Source organism: Anastrepha ludens, chromosome 3, assembly GCF_028408465.1.
Source record: "Anastrepha ludens isolate Willacy chromosome 3, idAnaLude1.1, whole genome shotgun sequence".
Classification (NCBI taxonomy): Eukaryota; Metazoa; Arthropoda; class Insecta; order Diptera; family Tephritidae; genus Anastrepha; species Anastrepha ludens.
Window position 1 is genome coordinate 48955902 of NC_071499.1, and position 23162 is coordinate 48979063.

General features: G+C 38.7%; 1 protein-coding gene across 3 annotated transcripts in view; it reads right to left on the reverse strand.

The window, feature by feature from the left end:
* Positions 1-5881: 5881 nt before the first annotated feature.
* Positions 5882-23162, reverse strand: part of LOC128857895 (galactokinase-like) — a 122605-nt gene continuing 105324 nt past the window's right edge. For all 3 annotated transcript variants that reach the window (XM_054093717.1, XM_054093715.1, XM_054093714.1), the window contains exon 8: positions 5882-6326. In XM_054093717.1, the coding sequence (XP_053949692.1) occupies positions 6030-6326 (297 nt within the window). In that variant the 3' untranslated portion in view covers positions 5882-6029. The remainder of the gene's footprint in view (positions 6327-23162) is intronic.

The following is a 23162-nucleotide window of genomic DNA, read 5'->3' on the forward strand; positions in this document are numbered from 1 at the left end:
GTAGCACCGTCTTGCTGAAACCACATGTCATACAAGTCAAGCTCTTGCATTTTGGGCAAAAAAAAAGTTGGATATCATTTCACGGTAGCGCTCACCATTCACTGCTACGTCACGATTCGCAGCATCTTTGAAGAAGTACGGCCCAATGATACCTCCAGCCCATAAACCGCACCAAACTGTGATCTTTTCTGGATACATTGGTAGCTCTTGCAATTCTTCTGGCTGATCTTCACTCCAAAATCGAAAATTCTGCTTATTTACATTGATCCAAAAATGAGCTTCGTCGCTGAACACAATTTTTCGATAAAAAAGTGGATCTTCGGCCAACTTTCCAAGAGCCCATTCACCAAAAATTCTGCGTTGCTTTAGGTCGTTCGGCTTAAACTCTTGCACCAGCTGTATTTTGAAAGGCTTCACACCTAAATCCCTTCGCATAATTTTCCACGTTGTTGAGTAACACAGGCCCAATTGCTGCGAACGGCGACGAATCGATAATTGATGGTCATCATTAACACGGGCCGATACAGCTGCGATATTTTCTTCAGTTCGCACTCTACGTAAGCGTATTGGTGGTTTGATGTCCACTAATGTAAATTTGGTTCTAAATTTAGTCATTCGAGCTATTGAATAGCCGCTTCAGTGGGTCGATTAAACTGACCATGAAATGGAAGAAGCGCGCGATAAACTTTCTTAACAGAACTCGCATTTTTATAATAAAATTCAATGGTTTGCAAGCGTTGTTCGTTTGTAAGACGATTCATGGTTAAATTATAGACCAAACTGAAGATGTTTGACAGTGAAGCAAAACAAGAAACGTGCGACAGCTGTTTAAACCAACTGTTTAAAAAGACAATAGCTAAAAATCACCTTTTATTATAACCGCCGGTGGAGTATTTAAGATGATCATTAAATGCAATTAATTTTGAGCAAAAATAAGCAACATTTCAGTTGTCAAAAATTTTAAAATAATGCAGTGGAATCGCAAAATCTTATTGCCTGGGGCATCTGCCTGTGCTATGTGACTTCATTCCATGGCTACGCCACAAACGCGCATTCCGATCAAATACATGTAATTACATACATATAAATATGGCGGTCATTCGTCAACAGTCAACAGTCAACAAAAAATCATTGAATGTTGCCACAAGTGCACGCTTCAATTATCTTTATTATGCGAGTGTATGAGTGCATGCATTTAAATTGTTTTATGTATATGCAACTTGTCTACCAATCTGCTGGCCGTGGCTGCTGCTGAAGCAGATATGTAATAGGAGGAGTACCACCCACCCATCGCTAACCAGCAACCACCAGTGGCGAAGGCAGCCTAGCCTGTGTGCGACTGCTTTGTGTATGTGTAAGCATACACAGCTAAACGCGTACATGTATTTAATTGTGTGTGTGTATACATACACATACATACGAGTATGCGATGTCAACATGTTGCACACATCAATATCAACAAAGGCATTTGTAGGATTTGTGTTGGTATGCGTTGGATTCTATGTATTTTAGCCTGTGTATGTGTATGTGTGTGTGTGTTCACTTTAGAGTTGCAGCCATCATCTGGGCGTATTTGTATAGCAACAAAATAAATATTGACTATTTTATTTGTTATTTCAACAATTTTTGTTGACACAGCGACGCGCTGGACCGTAGAACAAACACATAACGTGCCACATTGTGAGCCAATAACAACAACCACAACAAGAGTTGCTGGAGCAGCCAACAGCTAACAGTTAGCAGCCAGCATCGGCCACCCAGCGCCTCCACATCAATAGCAAGGGCGTTGTGGCAATGACAGCTGCAATATTTCTTTTTCAAATATTAAATTTTCTATATAGAATTTGAAATTATTTTTGTATAAAGAAAATTTTTGTTGCATACAAAATGTCACTGTCGGTATTTGCAATCAAACGTTTTTGTCTTCAGCCACTTTATTTATTTAAAGCTTTGCACAAAACCTCGCATTAGAAAAAAATTCACAAAAATCGTAAATACTCTCCTGTGTGCCGAAATTGATGAATATGAAAATTTAACACCTCAAATTGCTTTCCTTTTTTAATTTTTGTTAAGTTTTTTCCAAAATAGTAATTTCGCAAGCTCCGTCTGGTGCATGTTGCATTAATTAAATGATGTCATCGTTGGTGTTGTTTGGCAAGATGAACATTTAATGGACGATGACGCAGAGCAAGAAATTTACAAAAATATGTATTTTCATACATACATATACGAATATATGTGGAAGTATGTAGCTTATAAGTATTCGGTTGCCATTGAACTTTTTTCATTTTTCAATCTCTTAATTTTAGGTATGCATTTATTTCACGGCCAGATGGTTGAAAAAAGATGAGTGCGTCAAAATGCAGGAATTAAACGCTGTTCCTAAGTAAATAAAATTTTATGGATAAATAAATGTATGGCAAACAAAATGTTTTTGAAAAAGCTCAATTATTCAAAAATATTATTTTGCAGGAGGTTGACACAACCCTTTTGTAAAAATGGAAATTAATTGCATAAAAATTGTCGAACAAAACATTCTGAGACAGCAAAATTCTACAAAAGTTTTATTCCACCAATCAACCAAAATGAAAATTAAGTACTTAAATAAAATATTAAGTAACTAAGGAATTGTATAATAAAATATTAAACGAGATGTTATTGAGACAACTTAATTATCAAGCATTTTTTGGAGAGGGTTGCCACTCTTCTATAAAAATAGAAATTATTTCCATGAAAATTCACAATAATTTTATCGAACGCAAGATTCTTAGACAGGTAAATTCCAAAAAATTGTATTGCAGGGTGTTGCCACCTATCTACCAAAAATAAATTTAAGTATATTAAATAAGATGTTAAGTAATAAATTATTAAAAGCGAGATTTTTTAGACAAACTCAAACCTCGAACGGTACTGAATGGCTCGGAGAGGTTATTTCCTACCTTGACGGAGCTAGTTGTGTTGCTCAACGTCATTCTGCAAAGCCGTATGAGCTTCGCTGGTATACCGAACTCAAACATGATGGCGTACAGGCAATCCCTTATCGGGCTATGGAACGCAGCTTTATAGTCGACAAAGAGATGATGGGTGTCGACTTGCTTTTCATGGGCCTTTTCCAGGATTTGGCGTAATGTGGCCATGAAAAAGCTCCTCATAAAAATATCTGCCCTTCGGAGTCGGCTTGAAACTGTAGGTTCCTCCATTTGTGGAACAACATCAAGACGCAAGCCACAAATAGGAGGAGCAGCTCGGTCTAACAACCAAAAATAGTGTATGCGCCAATTAAATACATATATACACCTATAATAACTCACTAAAAGAGAGATTTTTGAAACAGCTCAATTTTGCAAATATTTCTTGGAGAGAGTTGTCACAAAACAGTTACTCATTGGATCACTGGCGCCAGCAGGAGGAAGCGGGCGACCGGGGTGATCTCGCAGACACACAAAATTTAGCGAAGTCCTCAACCATCTTTGCGATCCTTCTGCCAGAAAAATGTGAGACACAGATGACGCTCTAAACAGTTAGAAGGCGTTGTTCCTAAGCAACGACAGGTGGGCATTCCCACTATTTAGGGCTGGTAGCGGCATTAATGAAACCAACGCATGACAAGTCTTGTCGGGGCCCAATGCTCACGAGAGGAGTGAACAAGGAAAAACAAATTCTATTAAAAAAATGTACAAGGTGTATCTACAAAGACTAAAATTAATTAGGAAATATTTGAATAATACAATCAAATGACTGCAAATGCGTTTAGTCATAGGGTTGCGATTTATTCACAAAAATTTAATTTAATTTAAACTTATCACTTTCAAACGAAAGGTTTTTAAGAAAGCTTGATTCAAACAATAATGGATTGCCACTTTATTCATCAGCATGATTATGAAACGGAACTATTCAAAAATGTTTTATAAAATGCGACGGCATTACGAATTAATGGTATTAAAGTTAGTAGGGCAGAAACTTGGTTCCTAATAAAATATATTCGAAAGTTGGAAGAGTTAGACACAAAAAATTTAAATTAATGTAGAATCTTTAAAAGCCGATATTACAAGTATACACTTCATGCTTCCTCTCAAGGCAGAGATGGGTAACGAAGCGTAAGCTGGCATAACTACAAGCACGAAAGCTGGCACCCAAATGTGCAGCTGCGTCAGGAAAAGAGGTTTAAACATTTCATAAGCTTCTTTAAGGACAAACTGAGTATAACTGAATATACAAACAATCAGTATGATACAGACATAAGAAAAACGCATACGTTCAGCCCAAGCCCGTTCCATCACAGGTTTATTGAGAGCACAGGGATTGGCAGAGAAATGTGATTTCTATTATATTTCTATTTTGTTATTTTCTAATAGATAAAGTATATTTTCTCCTAAATGTGTTGCAGTTATGTCGAATGTAACATCGGATAGCTACAATGCTGATTGATCCTTCTCATGGCATTAATAAAGGATTTCTCTATAAGCTTAGAGTACTGCCATAAGTTTTGTTACGACTTAAGTCCGTTATAGATATGAAGTTATAATAATTGTTTTAATGAAATTCGTTTTATTTAATCATATGAGTGTGCGGCCTCGGTAGTCTAGCGTAAGTGCACTAGCCTGCCATCCCAGAGGTTGCGGGTTCGAGTCCCACGTAAAGCACGGTCCTCGCACTTTTCCAAATTAACCTACTTTACCTGTTTCTAAAAAACAAAAACGAAAAACAAAAAAAAAAAAAAATCTCACTCATCAACCCAAAAATTTATCCTTTCCATCCTTACTCCGACACAATAGTCAGCGCATTATTTGCATTGTGGCTGATAAAACAAGCAAAAACAAAGAAAACCATACAGTTACACATTGTATCAGTGGCGCCCGCAAGAGGAAGCGGACAACCGCGGTAATAGCGCCGACATACGAAATTTAGCAAGGTTCTCAACCATCTGTGTGATCCTTCTGCCAGAAAAATTTGACACACAGATGGCGCCCCAAGTAGTTAGAAGCGTTGTTCCTAAGCAACGACAGGTGGGCATTCCCACTATTTAGAACTAGAAGCGGCAGGCTAATCACCTACCCTGTCAGAAATCAAAAGCAGATTAACAAAACCAACGCAAGATTGAGTCTTGTCGAGGCCCTATGCTCCCGAGAGGAGTGAACAAGGAAAAAAAATCATGTGAATATTAAAAAAAATTTTAATTTTCAATTCAATTTCGCGAACCATTTCCAATCTGTAGACTCGCCTACGACTCGCCTATAAATCAAAAATGGAATTAACATAGCTTTGTACAGCAGAAAGAGTGCAATCGAACGAATACTTACCCTTTGCCAAACAGCGAGCAAATCGTTGTGAAATAAAAGAAAAAATAGTAGAAAATATAAAAACGCTATGAACTTATTCCCCAAGCCAATAAAGCAAATGTTGAGTCACTTGAAGATATTTGTCGATGAGGTTTCTTATTCACAAAGCCACTAGGAAGAAGTGGATCTCTAGAAATGGGCTCCCTTAATAACTTTCACTGCACTCTAGTGTTGGAAAAAAATTTCCACAATTTAATTTCTCAGCTTTGGTGCAAGTCTTCGCATTATAAAATCAGAGTTTCAAAGGATTAGAGACGTAAAATAAATTGTGAAAAGGGGGCAAGCGTATTAATCAAAGGTGTTGGCACTAGACCAACGACACTGTTCTGTTCGTTCGAATGTCAAAGCAAAGTATTGGCAAAGAAGAGTCCAAATAATGAATTCGCCTTGTTTCATTCTGAGCTGACAGCCACATGGACCCGGCGAAAGAAAAACAAAAAATCAGCTGATTCATAAACACCACCTTCAATAGATTCACCTTGAAATATGAAGTGAAGAAATGTATTTGAAAATCGCAATTTTCAAAATTTGAACTTTAATTAGGTTTTATTATATTTTATTACATTTTTTGATTACAATTTTTTCATCAAATTTATTCTTATTTAATTTAATTTTTTCCAAATATCGATAAACATTTTTATTTACTTATTTCCATTTTTTGCTATCGTTCATTTCATTAATCACTATACCTCATAAGTCTACACGCCGCGCACCATTGCTGGGTACACACGTATAGAATCCCAAACGTTCAGCAGCATCTTTATTGAATTCTTTATTGAAATTTGTACGCATCGTCGCTATCACATCGTCCACAGCATCGCGTTGCAGCAGCGTAACAGTGCAGCCACCAAAGCCACCGCCGGTCATACGTGATCCCAAAACACCAGAACAATTAATGGCCGCATCGACCAGGACATCCAATTCACGGCAGGATACTTCGAAATCGTCACGTAGAGATGTATGTGACTCTTTCATTAGTGCGCCCATCTGATGATGATGGTGGTGGAAGTGCAGAGCAGAGATGCGGGGGTGTGGTGCAGTGAAGTAGAGTGTAGCGGCGCAATAGCGATCCAAATGTAAGCAACAGCAGTATTTAATGACACGGCGTTGGGAACACGTAGCAGGCATCCATGGCGTATGCGTTACCGGAAGAGCGACACATAAAAGGAGATAAAAACAATGGAAAAATACGTAAGTACAAATGTCCATATAAAAGTGTGCATACATGTTTAAATAACTGTTAGTGTGTGTGTGTGTGTGGGCGTGTGTTTGTAAAGCAAATATGTGATATAGCGTGAAAGTTAAAATTAATTTAATTGCTTGCGAGCAGGGTCCCCATAAGGTCGGTTGTAAATAATTGATAATCATGGTGATCATTTTCAAATGCTACATAAAAATATAAAATATAAAAAAAATATATAAAACAAAAATCAGCTGTTAAGCTTGGGAAACTAAACTCCCTAAAAGATGTTTCTATGTTTTCATATTTGTGTGTTGCCTGCGGGTTTCGAAACGATTGAACTGATTTTCATGAAATTTCGGTGTGTTGGTTTAGGTTTGCCGGGGATTGAAATTGAAATTTGAAAAAGGCGAGCCAAGAAGCACCGAGAGTTACATAACTCCTAAAGCATTCAGGGTAAAAGGCTCATTCTTCTCAAAAGCTCTGGAACGTAAAAGAACTGATAGTCAAGGAGGAAAGGAAAGAAGTGGCACAAAGAAAGAGATAACATAGAATATAGACAGAAACAGATATAGTCAGAGACAGATATAGTCAGAGACAGATATAGTCAGAGACAGATATAGCCAGCGTTGTGAGAATTTTCCTGACTCTTTACCAAATCTGAAAATATCACCCAGTTCGAGAGAACGAATTTGGCTCATTCTCATGACTTCGGAACCCAAAATTCGTAGCCTTGCTCTAGCAAAGGCAAGACACTCACAGAGAAAATGGTTTACAAATATATTTGGGTCCGATAGGTGACACTGAAGTGGAGATTTGAAAATATATAGTAAACAGGTGGCCATCGTAGCCGAACGGAATTCAGAGAAAACGTAGGCTTGAATCTCGAACTAAAGACCAAAACGAAGAAAAAGTGTTTTCTAATAGCGGTCGCCCCTCGGCAGGTAATGGCAAACCTCCGAGCTTATTTCTGCCATGAAAAAGCACCTCATAAAAAAGAAAAAACAAATATCTGACGTTCGAAATCGGCTCGAAACTATAGGTCTCCTCATTTGTAGAACAACATCAAGACGCACACCACAAATAGAAGGAGGAGCTCGGCCTAACAACCAAAAATAGTGTACGTGCCAATTATTTATATATACATACATATATATAGTAAAGAGGCTTCAGTTGCTATGTTGTTGTTGTTCAAAGTTTACCATTTCTTAAAAAATTACAAAATTCTTTTATCTGATATAAAACATACACTCAACCATTTTTTGTGGATTCTTGCAAGAATCATTTTTTGAAAGCATATGAACCTGCTTCTGCACATAAAGCAAATTTTGATTATAGTCCAAAAGTGTTTCTCATAAAATTTCAAAATTCATATAAATATCCTACCCCTGTTCCTTTTTTTTTTGGGAAAAGTTGGATTTTGTAGTATAGTGTAATCGGAAAATACACTACCCCTCGAACTATCCCTTAACCTTAGTTGCAATCCATTGGCGAAACCATGCTTTTTTTGGAAAAAGTATTATTTTATTGTAGAGTGTAATCTGGAAATATATTACCCCTCGCATTATCCCTTGGCCTTAGTGGCCTTAACCTGAGTTGCATTCCATTGGCCAAACCACGTTTTTTTGGAAAAGGTTGGATTTTGTTGTAGAGTGTAATCCAGAACCACCACCCCTCGCAATATCCCTTGGCCTTAGTTGCATTCCATTGGCGAAACCGCGTGTTTTTATTTCTTTTTTTTTATGAAAAAAAAAAATGGATTTGATTGTGCAGTGTAAGCTAGATGTGCACTACTCCTCATGTTATACTTGAACTTTTGTCTGGTTATTTTTAATTTTTTGACCCTATTTTTTTTTTTTTTAATTTTGTTGCACAGTGTAATCTTTAATATCACTAAGTTTCGTCAATTTACTTTTTCGCTGCATTTGTAAAGTTTAGATTTTTTTATTGTATATTATAAAAAGTTCAATTTTGTTGAACAGTGTAATTTATAGATTCACTATCTCATAAAAGGAGGCGCAGAATTAATCACCATATCGGTAGTGCTACAAGTTATGCACGCGTACGTTAGTCATATTTGACACTTGTGAACCACACAGCTGAAGCCCGCAAAGGTCTAATGAAAGATTTCCAACTCGAAAAAATTCTAAATAAAAAAAAAAGAGGTGTCTGTAAAGTCGGTTTACTGACGATAGTTTAACGTGACAACGTCATAAGAAAATATTGATGGAATGGTTGCAATTTTCAAAACAAAATTTTAATTTTATTGGTTTGATAGATATTTTGTATGGATATAGAGGAGGAGGTAAATGGAATTGCAATGGAATAGGTCAAGTTACATTTACACAAACGTGAAAAATGACGAAACATTTATCAAATTCATGAAAGACATCTTCGATTTCGATTGTGCATCAGACGTTAATAAGTCAACAACACTAAGAGGCACCATCATCGATTTGCCTTTTTCAAAACACTTTACACTCGAAACGCTCCCTTTCATTTCCTACTTTTTCTATCATCGTCCTATTCTCAACAGAGAAATGGTTCATTATCATGCACACAGGAAGAAGGCATATGCAAATACAAATATGTGAATTTATATACATATAGTATGCGCATATACATGCACATTTATGTATGCTCACTCAAGTAGGACAGAGCCAGGTGTCGAACGTTGCCGAACGCGGGGGCCGATTGTGCTCTTTGTCGTTCGTTCCGCGCTCTCGCTTGCAGTTCAAGCACATTAGCTTGCGTACGGAATAGATTCGTATATTTGATATGTCCATATGACTTGTATGCATCTTTACATATAGATTTGTTCTTTTTGAAAATTGCGCGAAATTGTATATGTATATGCATGTTTATATACATATATTAGTATACAACATATCTTATAAGGTATGTGGTAAATATTACCATACATTTTTTCCTTCATATATAATAAAAAAATTAATAATAATAACATTAAAGCAACAGGTATTATTAACAAACTTGGTTTTAATTTAAATTCTTCAAGTAAATCAAATTAATAATAATCAAAAAGAAGGCATATGCAAATACAAATACGTGAATTTATCTATGTACATACATATGCGCATATACATACATATACATACATCACTTAAGTAGGAGAGAGCAAGATGTCGAACGTTGCCGTTCGTTTGCTTTGTTTGCTTTGTCGTTCGTTCCGCGCTTTCGCTTGCAGTTCATTCAATGCAATGAGCAAGGTAACGACAATGAGCAAGGTAACACTAATATGAGCAAGGTAACACTAATGAGCAAGGTAACTACATATGAGCAAGGTAACACTAATGAGCAAGGTAACGACACATTTTTTCGTGCGTGCAGCCTGTTAAATCGAATTATAAGACGTTATCACGTCAAAAAATTATTCCAAAACAAAATCGAATGATTACTTTTTCGCCACTTCATACGAGTATTATCGCTTCATCTATATTACATTCCGTTGGCGTACCTTTGTTTCGAAAAAATATGTGTCGGTGCCCGAGGTGTACTTGGGAATGGTAATCAGATTGGAGGTACTTTTTCCAATAGGATTTTTTGACAGATTTCGCGTGACTACTGTCAAACTAAATACGTAATTTTTTCAGAATTCATTGGCATTTCATCATGAAAAGACTTACGACTCAACAATGTTTATAAATCGTAAAATCTTACTGGCCTTACGAAAATCGACGCATTGTTAAAAGCGCGCTCTGGCCAACTTATGGTGTACGAATTTTGTTCAGTAATGAGACCCATTTTTGGCTTAATGGCTACGTCAATAAGCAAAATTGCCGTATTTGGGCTGAAAGGCAACCCGAAGCCATTCAAGAACAGCCATTGCATGCTTTGAGAATACAGTTTGGTACGGCCTATAGGCGGGCGGAACCATCGGCCCATATTTATTCACTGAATGGCGAATGCTATCGCGCCATGATAAACGGCTTTTTGATCCCCACAAAATACGTCTAAATTAATCACTCTTTGTTTTAAAAAAAAACTATTTGCTGTACACCCAAATCATCAGCATTCTTCTAAAGTGTATAGTTACCTACCCCGCTTAATACCCGTTTGATAACCAAATGTCGCTAAGTGATACTCCAATCATTTTCTTTTACACACAATCATTAAATACTCACCCACTATTTTCATTCCATAGCCACCAATGCGCACTGCTTGGCCAACACATCGCTCAATGAGACTTATATTAAATATTCGCATTCGATTCAATATCTTCATTAAAGTGTTGAAAGTGATTGCATTTGCAAGGAATTTTATTGGAATTGTGAAACGTCAGTCAAGCGTTTGACCATAACTGCTTTGTTAGTCGCCGCGGTTAGGTCAATCAAAGCCACCAGCGCACCACCAGCAATAACCTCAAACGATATTACATATCACTTGCAACATTCCTTTTTTCTTTTTTGCAATTACAAACATGTCAATTTGCCGGAAATGAAAATGAAGCGAGTCAAAAGAAGGTTCAATAGCTGCCTGCCTTTATACCCTTCAACCCAAAGCAGCAAAAAATATTATACGAATGGGCGGAAGAACGAAACTTAAAGTCTATAATGGGCGTGTGAATAGCACGTTTTTTACAAACCAGATAGATTTTGATAGAAGTTTACAAATAGAGATATTTAGACGTATGAAAAACAAACAAAGTCAAACTAAAGGGCAGTTAAATTTTAAGTCCCGATGTTGAATGTGAACCACCCTTAAACGTCAAGTTTTTTTCCGCATTTCATTTGATATTTTTCAATTTCAGATTAATTCAATTTGAACCATGGAAAGATACATAATCGAGCATGGTGGCAGGAAATGACACCCATAAAATGAAGGTGGAGTAGTTAAAGGTACAAGTTGCACATGAGGCGCAAATGTAAAAGCCTGCTGAAGATCAATCCGAAGAGCTGCAGGTCTTCAAGGTGAAGCTTCTTTTGTTACAAATTTAAAGAGAAAACAACTATTTAATTATTAATTAAACGATAATTCCATTCCTTGTTTTTTTCTTTTCATGGGCGTTCCATCTTAGCTTTTCGTCTAGAGTCATCCCCTGCTATATATATTGGAACATATTTAATTTTGTTCTGGAAGAAGTTGAAAGAATATCATTTTCTGTATCGGCAGCGAAAATAGCTGTTACGCAGTTTGGATTGCATCGCAGATCACAAGGAGCAAATATAAGAAAGTGCCAAGTACGCTTCCGTGGGGAGCCCCTGCTTTAATTTTCTTGATGCATGACAATGGAGTACTGCTTGGGTAGTAACGCATTTATTTTCATTAGCAGCCCATAGTGGCATACCTTGTGGAATGCCTTGGTGACATGAAGGAATACCGCAGAGCAAGTTTTTATTCTTCAAATACGTTTTCAATTATTCGAACTATCCTATGAACTTGATCAATAGTCGAATGCTTCACGCGGAATTCAAATGGGTGCGTCAATATAATTTTTTCATTTTTTATTATTATATTGGATATTGGAATAAGTTTCCGTCCTTTCCTAGCCAAAATTGCGAATTATTTAAACAATTAAATAATACTTGATATTATGTGAAGTATGTGCCATTGGAAGCTACAACTTCACTCCATCTTTCAGGCAGCATACGGACTCCTCTGACGAAAAATTTGAGTTCTTTTGACTTGATCCATTCATTGCACCAGTTTGTGATGCTCTCGTAGGAAGTGAACCGCTCTCCAATAAGAGCTGACTGCATTGATCGGATTAAACTGATGATGATAATCCGAAGATGAAATGTCTGGGGAATACGGCGGGTGGGGCAAGATTTCCCAATTTAGTCCCTCTAAATATTTCTGGATCGATTTAGCAACGCGTGGCCAGGCGTTGTCATGTGGCAAAATCAGTTTGTCATGTCTACCGTCCCATTCCGGCCTTTTCCACTTTTCTTTGAGAGCTCGATTCAAACACATCAGCTGCAGTTGATAACGATCGCCAGTGATGGTTTCAGATGGTTTAAGGAGCTCATAATAGGTGCCATCCTTCTGATCCTACCAAATGCGCAACATAACCTTTGAGGCATGAATTTTTTTTTTCGCTGTCAATGGACCTAGTCCACCTAGCAGGCTCCAACATTTTCCACGCATAGGGTTGTCATAATATATCCATTTTTCATCACCAGTGACGATGCGATGCAGAAATCCTATTCATTTCTGCTTTCCAAGAAATATCTCACGCGTCACCAAACGTGTCTCGTAATTTCTCTCCTTCAATTGATGTGCCACTCAGTTACCTGCTTTCTGGACCATTCCCATCGCGTGCAAACGTTTACCGACGGTTGATCTGTCAACATCCAACTCTTTAGAAATATCATCAAGGGTTCGACATGCGTCTTAATCCATCATCCTTTGTAGTTGAGCATCTTCGAATTTTTTTAGTGCCCCTTCGCGATCTTTATCACTCACGTCGAAATTGCCACTTTGGAAGGCACGAAAGCACTCTTTACCATAAATATTGATCAATATACGACAAATTTCAGCTGGACTTTTCTTAAAAAGGTACTAATGAAGCTTGCCTACCCGCAAATGCTGTTTTTTCGAGACAAACGTAGACATTTATAACGTCAGAAAAAAAGGATCTTTCCGTTTCAAACGAATGTCAACTATTGCGATCGAGACCTCACAAACTCATATACACCTTCAAATCACCAGTATATTGCTAGAGCGAATACACAAATAGTATCAGCTGCGACATCGGAAATTTATTCCCATACCCAATAAGTGTACTGGCCCTTTCAATCAATAATTTTTCCACCATTTTTGATAGAATTGTAAGAAGTGGCATAAGGCTGTATGATGTTACGTCGTGAGCGGCTTTGCTTGGCTTAAATACTATAATGACCTCCGCTGTTTTCCAATGTATTTAAAAATATTTTAGCTAGAAGCAGTGGCTTTGGCTAACCTCAGGTTAGTGGGTACAGAAGTTTAATTTCCCTAAATTGAACATATCAAATCGTTCTTTATGCTTTTTTGGTGTTCTGAAACTTGTGTCTATTGCAAAAAAAATTACTCCAGTTCCTCTAGAAAATTTGTATTAGCAATACAAATTATCAAAAAAAACCAAATATTGTTAAAATATTACAGATTCATAGAAATAAATAAAGCGGAGTTACAGTGTTTAAAAACATCAGATATTTATATGGGAATACAATAAAATCTTACTGGACCCGGCCGGTAGGCAAATGTGTTGTGAATCATTTTTAATGACGAAGCGACTTTTTAATCAACATCACAACCTACGAATGGACTAAAATTAGGTTAGGTTAGGTTAGCCTGGTTGGCAATAAGCCACGCATAGACCTTTCGGTCCCTAGCGATACCAGATGGAGTGGACTGGAAATTAATTCCTTTTAATTTCTAGGCTCAGTAGCAGCTTTAGTGACAACTTTTCGCTGGAAAAGTCAGCTGGCTGTAATTGAAAAAATGAACTCCAACGCGTCTATGACTAAGATAAGGTAGTCTTTCAGAGTAGAGTCAATAAAGTCATGCTTATAAAAGAATGGAGGTGGTCGCTCTCGCTTGTCCTACAACACAACACCACACTTTGTTGGGTCCGCGGCCACTCTGGAGTGGAGTGAAATGAAAGAGTGGATGAGTAAGGAGAGGCTCAGAGCTTGAGTCAGTGGTAGAGGGCATAAGCACTCTTCTAAACGAACTGTACACTGAGATTGACTTGACCCATAGTAATCGCGAAAACCAAAAGAAGGTGGTCTCTAACTACTAACTGCAGGGTGTTCCAAAGCGCTCTGGCCAAAACTGAATCTTAAAAAGACAAAGTCTTTTCTTTGATACAAGGGATCAACTACCAGCGTCCTCACAGGAGTTATACAGCGAAAGTGCACTATTGACACCCTAGCCTGTAGGATGGCTGTAGCTCACAAAGACTTCTGCAGAGTTCTGAAGATGAAGAAGTAATTTATTAGGTATAACACCTCCTCTGTAAATGTCCTGTACCTCAAAGAAGCCAAGATGTCAAATATCTTGGCGATTATTCCTTTGAAGGCCTGAGAAATTTGCAAAATGTCTCACTGGAGTGACCAGTTTCCTTCTTAAAAAGATCCAAGTGGCTAAAGAAACTTAGTTAAATAAATAAAAAATAAATAATTGGCGCGTACACTTCTATTAGGTGTTTGGCCGAGCTCCTCCTCCTATTTGTGGTATGCGTCTTTATGTTGTTCCACAAATGGAGGGACCTACAGTTTCAAACCGACTCCGAACGGCAGATATTTTTATGAGGAGCTTTTTCATGGCAGAAATACACTCGGAGGTTTCCCATTGCCTGCCGAGGGGCAACTTAGTTAGGGGATGGAAATCAAATGCAGGTGTCATAATGGGCCACCAAATATATTGTCTTACACAGATTAACTGGCTAACTTAACCTAAAGCCATGCTATAACTATTCGCTTATGTTTCAATTAGATTTATTGCCCGCAAAAGGGTATACAAACGAAAGACTTATTTCGCGTCCTTTTTTATCCTCGTCGTACAACGTACAAATATACATTTACGAGTATATTTGTGTTTAATTGTTAAAGAGAGTGTAAGGTGTTGTTTTTGTTGTTCAGTGTAAGGCACCTATTACGGTCACACGAGCAGCAGTTGATGAGAATATTGAACATTAATAGAACTGCAAGGCGATAGGTTATTATATTTCCCACACGTACATATTTGACAAAGGCATGCGAAGCTGTATAGCAAAAAAAAGTAATACAACACCAAGAAATACTAGAAAGCTAGAGCAAAACTCGAGAAAGAGCAATGTACTGTGCAGCTCCGGGTAGTCGTAGTAGGTGTAGAATACAAGAACACACGAAACGAAAGAAGAAAAGAAAATTGTAGCGAAATTGAGACACACGCACACACCCACAACCATATCAAGCAGGCAAAACGAAGTTATAAAAATGTGCATATTTATGTGTTCATGGGCTTGTACTCACACGTCCACTAACGGAAGCGGAAATTAGCTTTCTTTTATTATTGCCGCAGCCACAACTGCCATCTGTGGCTACTAGAAAAGTGAGAGAGAGAGGCGTACGCACACAATACATTTTTCCGCAGACAAGCATACATTTAGACGTGCGAAATTGTTAGTTGTACCTACGGTCGGTTGTGTATGATACAAAAGTGTGTTTGAGCAGCGGCATCACGGACGCAAATGCGTTTTATGTTACTTTATTAAAGCTAAGGAAAATAGTGTACGAGTATAAATACCAGCATGGCAAGAAACAAGTACGGGTGAAGTGAAGTCCGCAAAGGCAGTCTAAATAGAATAGTTAGCCGTAATATGGCTTTAAAAGCGAATAAAAAATAAAAAAATAAATAATTGGCGCGTACACTTCTGTTAGGTGTTTGGCCGAGCTCCTCCTCCTATTTGTGGTGTGCGTTTTGATGTTGTTCCACAAATGGAGGGACCTACAGTTTCAAGCCGACTCCGAACGGCAGATATTTTTATGAGGAGCTTTTTCATGGAAGAAATATACACGGAGGTTTCCCATTGCCTGCCGAGGGGCGACCGCTATTAGAAAAAACTTCATCACGCACCAACCCATTCGGCTACGGCTACCTAAGTAGGTAAATTTGTTGAAATCTTCAATGGGTTGTCCGTACAACCTAAATACGTGCAAGGTCTACAGGGTTTGATTGAAAAGTAATGAGCCTTCCCGCGAGGAGCGTCTCCCAAGCGATCAACCGAATCGGCTGGTGGGGGAAAATGATCGTTGGACCTTCCCCTTCCCCTAGAAACTGGTCCCAGTTCGCTGGCAACAGCGGTGCAGCCAACATCGCTCTGCGCGTGAAAGCTATTTTAAAACAGTCGAAGCAGCATTTCTGCTGTGATGTTATCTTTTTTGCTAGTGAGAAAAAAACTTCAAATACTTATTTGTGTGAAATACCTGGTTGAAACATTTATGTCACAATTTCACAAGGAATATTTTTTCAGCATGCTTTGACGCATTAGATCCCTCAAAATAGAGTGGTTTTAGCTCTTCTTTGGAGAGGTCTGAAAAGTAATACACTTGTAAATACTGGGTATCAGGTGCCAGAATTGGGTTTTAATTTTAAAGCCGCCAATCGTATGAGCGGCAAGGGAACCGCATTAGCTTAGTTATTAATGCGGACTATTTAGTCACAATGTCACAGTAGACGAGTGAGCAACGTGCGTTCGCAATCGATGCGTTTTTCAGAGCCAATGATTCGAGAGCAACTGTTCGTCGTAGATTTTGAACACATTTCAACGTTTACGTAATGCCCCAAGTGAATATTTCATTCGCTGACAAATTGGTTCGGTGGCAAACAGCCCATGGCCGGTACCCAACCGGACATCGAGAAGAAATGAAAATATTGAACTCGTCGCTACAAGTTTACACGATGCGTCTGCCCTGGGACTTCCCAAAACTATTGAGCATAAAATATTGAGGAGCGATCTTAGACTTGGCTATATTGCGTGATTTCTTCCTCAACAAAGTAGTAAGCCATTTCGTCCTGGCTACCCAGGAGAGACTTTTTTCTGTGGAAGCGCTTCAAAACTAAAGTATTTGAGGCAAACCCAGCGGTCATCACAGCAGTAAAACAAAATATCGTTCCCGATATTAAAAGCATTCATACCTAGCTTTTCGAGGCGAGTGGTGCGGAGAACTCCCGCCAGATTCTACGGAGGCTTTTAACTACTAATTCCATTCCTGTACTAAATATTGTGCCATTATCTTCAAGGGACACAAATTGGGTATTAATTCGACAATTTTGAATCGCTTCTTCGAAGTTTGAACGTACGAAAGTTTAGAAGAAAACTTCATTCGCATGAGATGACAATGGCACAGTGTGAAGCCTATAGCTTGAGATTCTGTTTTTTGTTTGTTCGATTCAGTTGTTCGTAAGAGGATGTTAACAATGGAAGTCCACAAAGAGAAAAATGTTTGGGTGCCACAACAATTGAAACAAAAAACCATAATGATCGAATTTTGATCTGCGAAACCAGTACCAAACGAAATAAAATATACCCATTTCCTACACGAATGTGACCAGGGATGAGAAATCGGTCCCATGGGACATTATTGTGTGAAAACGATTGTGGTCAAAGCATGTTGAAACAGCCTAAACCGTAGCTAAACCAAGACTAACGGCTAAGAAGGTTCTACTGTGTATTTGGTGGGACTTGACTGGAGTAATTTATTAAATTCATTTACTAAATTCAAATCTCCACTGTCAACAATTGTACAACATTTGAAGCTGAAGATTGACACGAAATGGCCGGAATTGGCTAACAGTAAAGGTGTTGTGTTCCATCAGGCAACGCAAGGCCACACACGTTTTAGTGACTCGCCAAAAACTTCCGGAGCTTGGCTGGGAAGTTTTAATGCATCCACCATTTGGTTCGGAGCAGACACCAAGCGATTACCATCTCTGTCTCTCATTACAAAACTTCCTGAGTGATAAGGAATTGGTATCAAGAGAAGAGTGTGAAAATCGATTGCTAGAGTTTTTTGCCAATAAGGAACAAGACTTCTATGAAAAAAGTAGTACAAAGCTATTTCTAAAATGGCGACAAATTATATAATAAAAAAACAATGCATATTTGACCCGAGTCGTACCATCCAAAACATCTTAAATAAAGTTTTGTATTTTAGGTAAAAAAATGGTTTTCTTTTTCCCCAAACTAATATAAATTTATAATTTACATAACGACTAGCCTCACCCTATACTCATTCTAGTACAAAAGAATACATTTAGTCTCTTCATAAGGCATTCTTAAACTGGGAGCAGTTCATTCCATATTAAGAGAAAGGGAAATTAAGCGAAAATGTCAGGTCTATATGTGTCTACCGTGACAGCTAAGCTGCGCTCATGGACAGCCCCCCAACCACTTCAAGGGTAGTCGAGACCTGTAAATGCAGGCTGAACTATGTTGTTGTCCCACAAAAAAAACCAGAATGTTCCTTTGCGTCTGCTCCGGGACAACAGCCATTTTTTTCAGGGTTATGCAAATTCAAACACAAAGAAAATTCTCATCATCCTGAAAGTGGCTGTTGCACTGCGTAATTCTAGTCTGAACTCTCGTAAATTGAGCACTGGCGATATCACCCTAATCAAGACTTTATTATTTTCCCAGGTTATCTGAATCAGTTCAACTCCTGTCTACATCTATTTAGTGTAGAGGTGGTACAGTCATCAATTCATATATGTATGAGAATGTATGAGCATAAGTTTGCGCTCACTTTAAGCTATAGCTCATTATATGTACATGCACACATACATATAATATTCATACGAGTAGGTATGAGCATATCCATTTTTCTACTCATTCATTTAAATGTGTGTGTGTACATTTGCGTAGAAGCGTGACCCTTGGGCCATACGACAGGCCAAACTGGTAATTAATCTTTCTTTTGTTTCTACTGCTTTGCTTTTGCTGTTCACTCACTCTTCCCTCTTATGTACCCACTCGTACTCTCGTACTCTCGCCTCTTGTCTGTGCTTAATGCAATGTTCCCTTTGTTGTTGTGTTTCGAAATCACTCTTCCCACATTGCATAACAGTTAACGGTTCACGTATTCATGTTAAGTGTTTTTCGCTTGTTGCCCTAAAGGCATTTAACAGCCGAAGTGGCCAGTGGTCGTCATTAATTACTCCAAATTGGCAGACTAAAGTCAAAAACTAGTTGAAGTAAAAACAAAAAACAAGGTGGTATCACCTTGATCAAAAAGTTCCCGGAATGTATTCAGAAAATTCAAAATACAAATTTATGTCTCAAAAGTTAGATTCTCGCCCTCAAAGTACTTCCCTTCAACTTCAACTGCAACCCACTTATGCCAGCGTTTGATCCAACTCTCGAAATATTTCTGGAACTCTATTTTCGATATAGCCATCAGCGCCGTCTTCGATTCCTCCATTATTTCCTTTCGGCTACTAAAACGCGTTCTCTGTAGTAGTTTTTAGACTCGATCAAACAAAACAAAAACACCAAAAGAATCTCCGGGAGCCATATCAGGTGAGTTCGATGACTGTTGGTTGATACTCGTTTCGTTCTTGTTCAAACATTCTCGCCATAAAAATGGCACTGCGCGACAATGCGTTACCTTGGAGCAAAATCCACGAGTTCTTTTTCTGCAAATCCTTTTTTTTGCCGGATTTCTTCACATAAGCGTCTCATAACATTTGGGCATAGTAGTAATAGTCTAAGTCACCAGATCGCCGTCTTTGATCTTTTCCTGTAAGAAGACCGGGGCGATTTCCTCTAAGAACAAAGACGGCGATCTGGTGATTGACATCCAGAGCATAACTTAGGTTATAGAGGGAACACTTCTCGAAGCTGTTAAACAGTGATAGCTGCGGATGTCAGAAAGAATGTGAAGATCCCGATACCCCTCTCGTTGACGACGGAATTGTCGTTCCGCTAGCCGACCACGACTAGGTGAGAATAGCGATAACGCGGCTAAAGAATAACGAAACCGCGGGCGTCGACGGACTGCCGGCCGAGCTATTCAAACATGGCGGCGAGGAACTGGTAAGGTGCATGCATCAGCTCCTATGCAAAATATGGTCAGATGAAAGCAAGCCTGCCGATGGGAATTTAAGTGTGCTCCGCCCAATCCATAGAAGGGGGTCCTGCAATCTGTGCCTATTACCGTGGGATTAGTCTTCTAAATATCGCCTATAAGGTTCTAGCGAGCGTATTGTGTGAAAGGCTGAAGCCCACCTTCAACCAACTAATTGAACCCTTTAGACCTGGAAAGTCTACCATTGACCAAATATTCACAATACGCCACATCTTTGAAAAGACCCATGGTGAACGAGGACAAAACGAGGTACCTCCTGTCATCCAACAAACAGTCGGTGCACTCGCGTATCGACACCCACGTCACTACTGACAGCTATGATTTCGAGGTTGTAAAAGACTTCGTATACTTTGGAACCAGCATTAACACCGACAAAAAAGTCAGCCTTGAAATCCAACGTTGAATCTCTCTTGCCAACAAGTGCTACTTGGACTAAGTAGGCAACTGAGCAGTGAAGTCCTTTCTCGACGAACAAAAGTAACACTCTACAAGGCTCTCATGCCCGTCCTAAGGGATGGCGCAGAAGCGTGGACGATGACAACATCTGATGAAGCGACGCTTAGAGGGGTTGAGAAAAAGATTCTGCGTAAGATTTTTTGACCTTTGCACGTTGGCGATGGCGAATATCGCAGGCGATGGAACGATGAGCTGTATGAGCTTTACGACGACATAGACATAGCGAAGCGAATAAAGATCCAGCGGCCACGTTAGCTGGGTCATGTCATCTGAATGGATACAAACGCTCCAGCTTTGAAAGTATTCGACGCGGTACCAGCTGGTGGTAGTTGAGGAAGAGGAAGGCCTCCTCTGCGTTGGAAAGATCAGATGGAGAAGGACTTGGCTTTACCTGGTGTGTCCAATTGGCGCCTGTTAGTACGACAAAAAAACGACTTGCCCGCTTTGTTAAACTCTGAAAAAATCGTACAAGCGGCGATCGCGCCAACTAAAAAGAAGAAGAAGAAGAAGTAATAGTTCATAGTAATAGTAATCCATTAAAGCAATGAGCATCGCTTTCTTTTTTTGATTGAAAATTACGTGTTTTTTTGTTTGTTTGTACTTGGTCTATTCGGAGCATTCCGCTCATTTTCCTAATGTCTGGATTGCGTATCATACTCATAAGCCTATGTCTCGTCTCCAGTAATAATGCGTTTGATGAATGTTGGGTCGAATTGAGCCTTGGAAATCGTGCCTTTGGCTATACCAACGCGTTTCCTTTCTTGCATGAAATTCAGGCTCTGTGAGACCAACACGGCACAAGCCGAAATCATTATCTACTACTTTCTGAATGGATCCATAAGCAATGTCCAAGTCCTCCGCCAGCTCTCTGATGGTTAATTTGCGTTTATTGATCAACTTTTCTTTCACTTTATTGATGTTTTCATCAGTTTTCGATATCGACAGCCCGCCACCACGTCCGTCATCCTCGATGGACTCGCGGTCTCTTCTGTAGCGTTCAGGCCACTCGTAGACGACTGTTTCCTTTAGAGTACCATTACCGAAACAGTTTCCTAATATTTTTAAGGTTTCGCACCATTGAATCCATTTCTAAGACAAAATTTAATAAAAACCCGTTGTTGCAAAATCAAACCCATTTTTAAGACTGTAAAAAATCGAAATCTCTTGCAGAGGTAGATTTACGCACGACGGCGTAACTTTTTCAAATATCAAGCAATGGCGATACGATTGTTGGAATGTTAATCACAGATGTGTGGTAACCAAGCAGAAAAAAACACAGAACTCAAATCAGTTGGCTTAGAGCGTCGCCTGGCGGTTGTTCCGGGAACTTTTTGATCAAAGTGGTATATGTAGTTGTGTATTATAGTGTTTTCCATAATATTGAATAATAAATGCTAGTTTTTCTATAAATGCGAGATTGCTTCACTGAAGCTTTCTTATTGGGCATTTATTTCCACTTACCAGGTAAATAACACTTTCTTCCTTAGGTGAAGTGAAAACACTCGGCGTTTTTCCCCGTTATTTCAACGATAAAATTAACTTAGTTATAATTATCCGTATGCAAATATTTCCTAACCGTTTTCTGGCTAATCTTCAATTCCTGGGTAATGGACGGTGCGACTCATTCATGAATGTCTAATTGTTGCGAACGTTGAGATATCGATTTTGAAGGTCCTTTTTCTATCCTTGACAGAAAAAGTCTGATGAAATTTTTTCGCCAACCTTTGAGTTGTCGACTCAATCAGACTATTACTTCCACCAAAGAAACCACGAATTTTGTGATAAGTTTATCTTAAAGATCGATAATTTTCATGATAAGTTTCAATAATTTTAATGCGTTGCTCTAACGTGTAAAGTTTTACATTTGTCTACTTGAGAAATGTCAGAGAGGACATAAAGCGTCACTTTAGAAATACTCTTTACTTTCGTACTTTGAATGCTTTTTAATGCCGAGGAAACATTACACTGTTGGGTCCGGGAGATTCAGTGATGGCTTAATTGCAATATCGAGCCCTACTGAATCCTTAAAGAATCCTTACTGATAACTCAAAAATAGTATCTCGAAGTTGCTTCTCTCATGCTTTGCTTGGAAGTATGATATATATCGGTGACATAAGCAGAGGAGAATAGGTGGATAGAAAAGGTTTTACGATCTGTGTATCTGTAGTGGCAACTAGGCTGCCTTAGAAGCACTGCACAGCTTTCTAACCACTATAGAATTCAAACTTAAACTGACTCCTTTTACTATGGGTACGTGGGGTCTAAGTAATTTTATCTAATCAAAAGCATCTAACTATTTGGTCAAAGTGGAATCAACTGAGCTTATAAGCGGATACTCTTTAAAACAACTTCCTAGCTAACACCTGCAAATACAAGATTTCTTAGTTCACTTATTAATTGCAAGGCAAGGAGCTGTAGCTGGTGGCAGATTAGAGTCAGAGTGCATATGAGCTTGCAATGGTTGTGACAAATTGTACCGGTGGGATTAGGTCGCCACCCTCCATGCGGATATAGAAGGGCCTACTTACTTAGAAGCTCATTAAAATACCACTAATTCGGGTTCAACATCTCTCTCCCAGGGAGTTTTGAAACCATTTCGTCTCTATAAAACGCAATGAA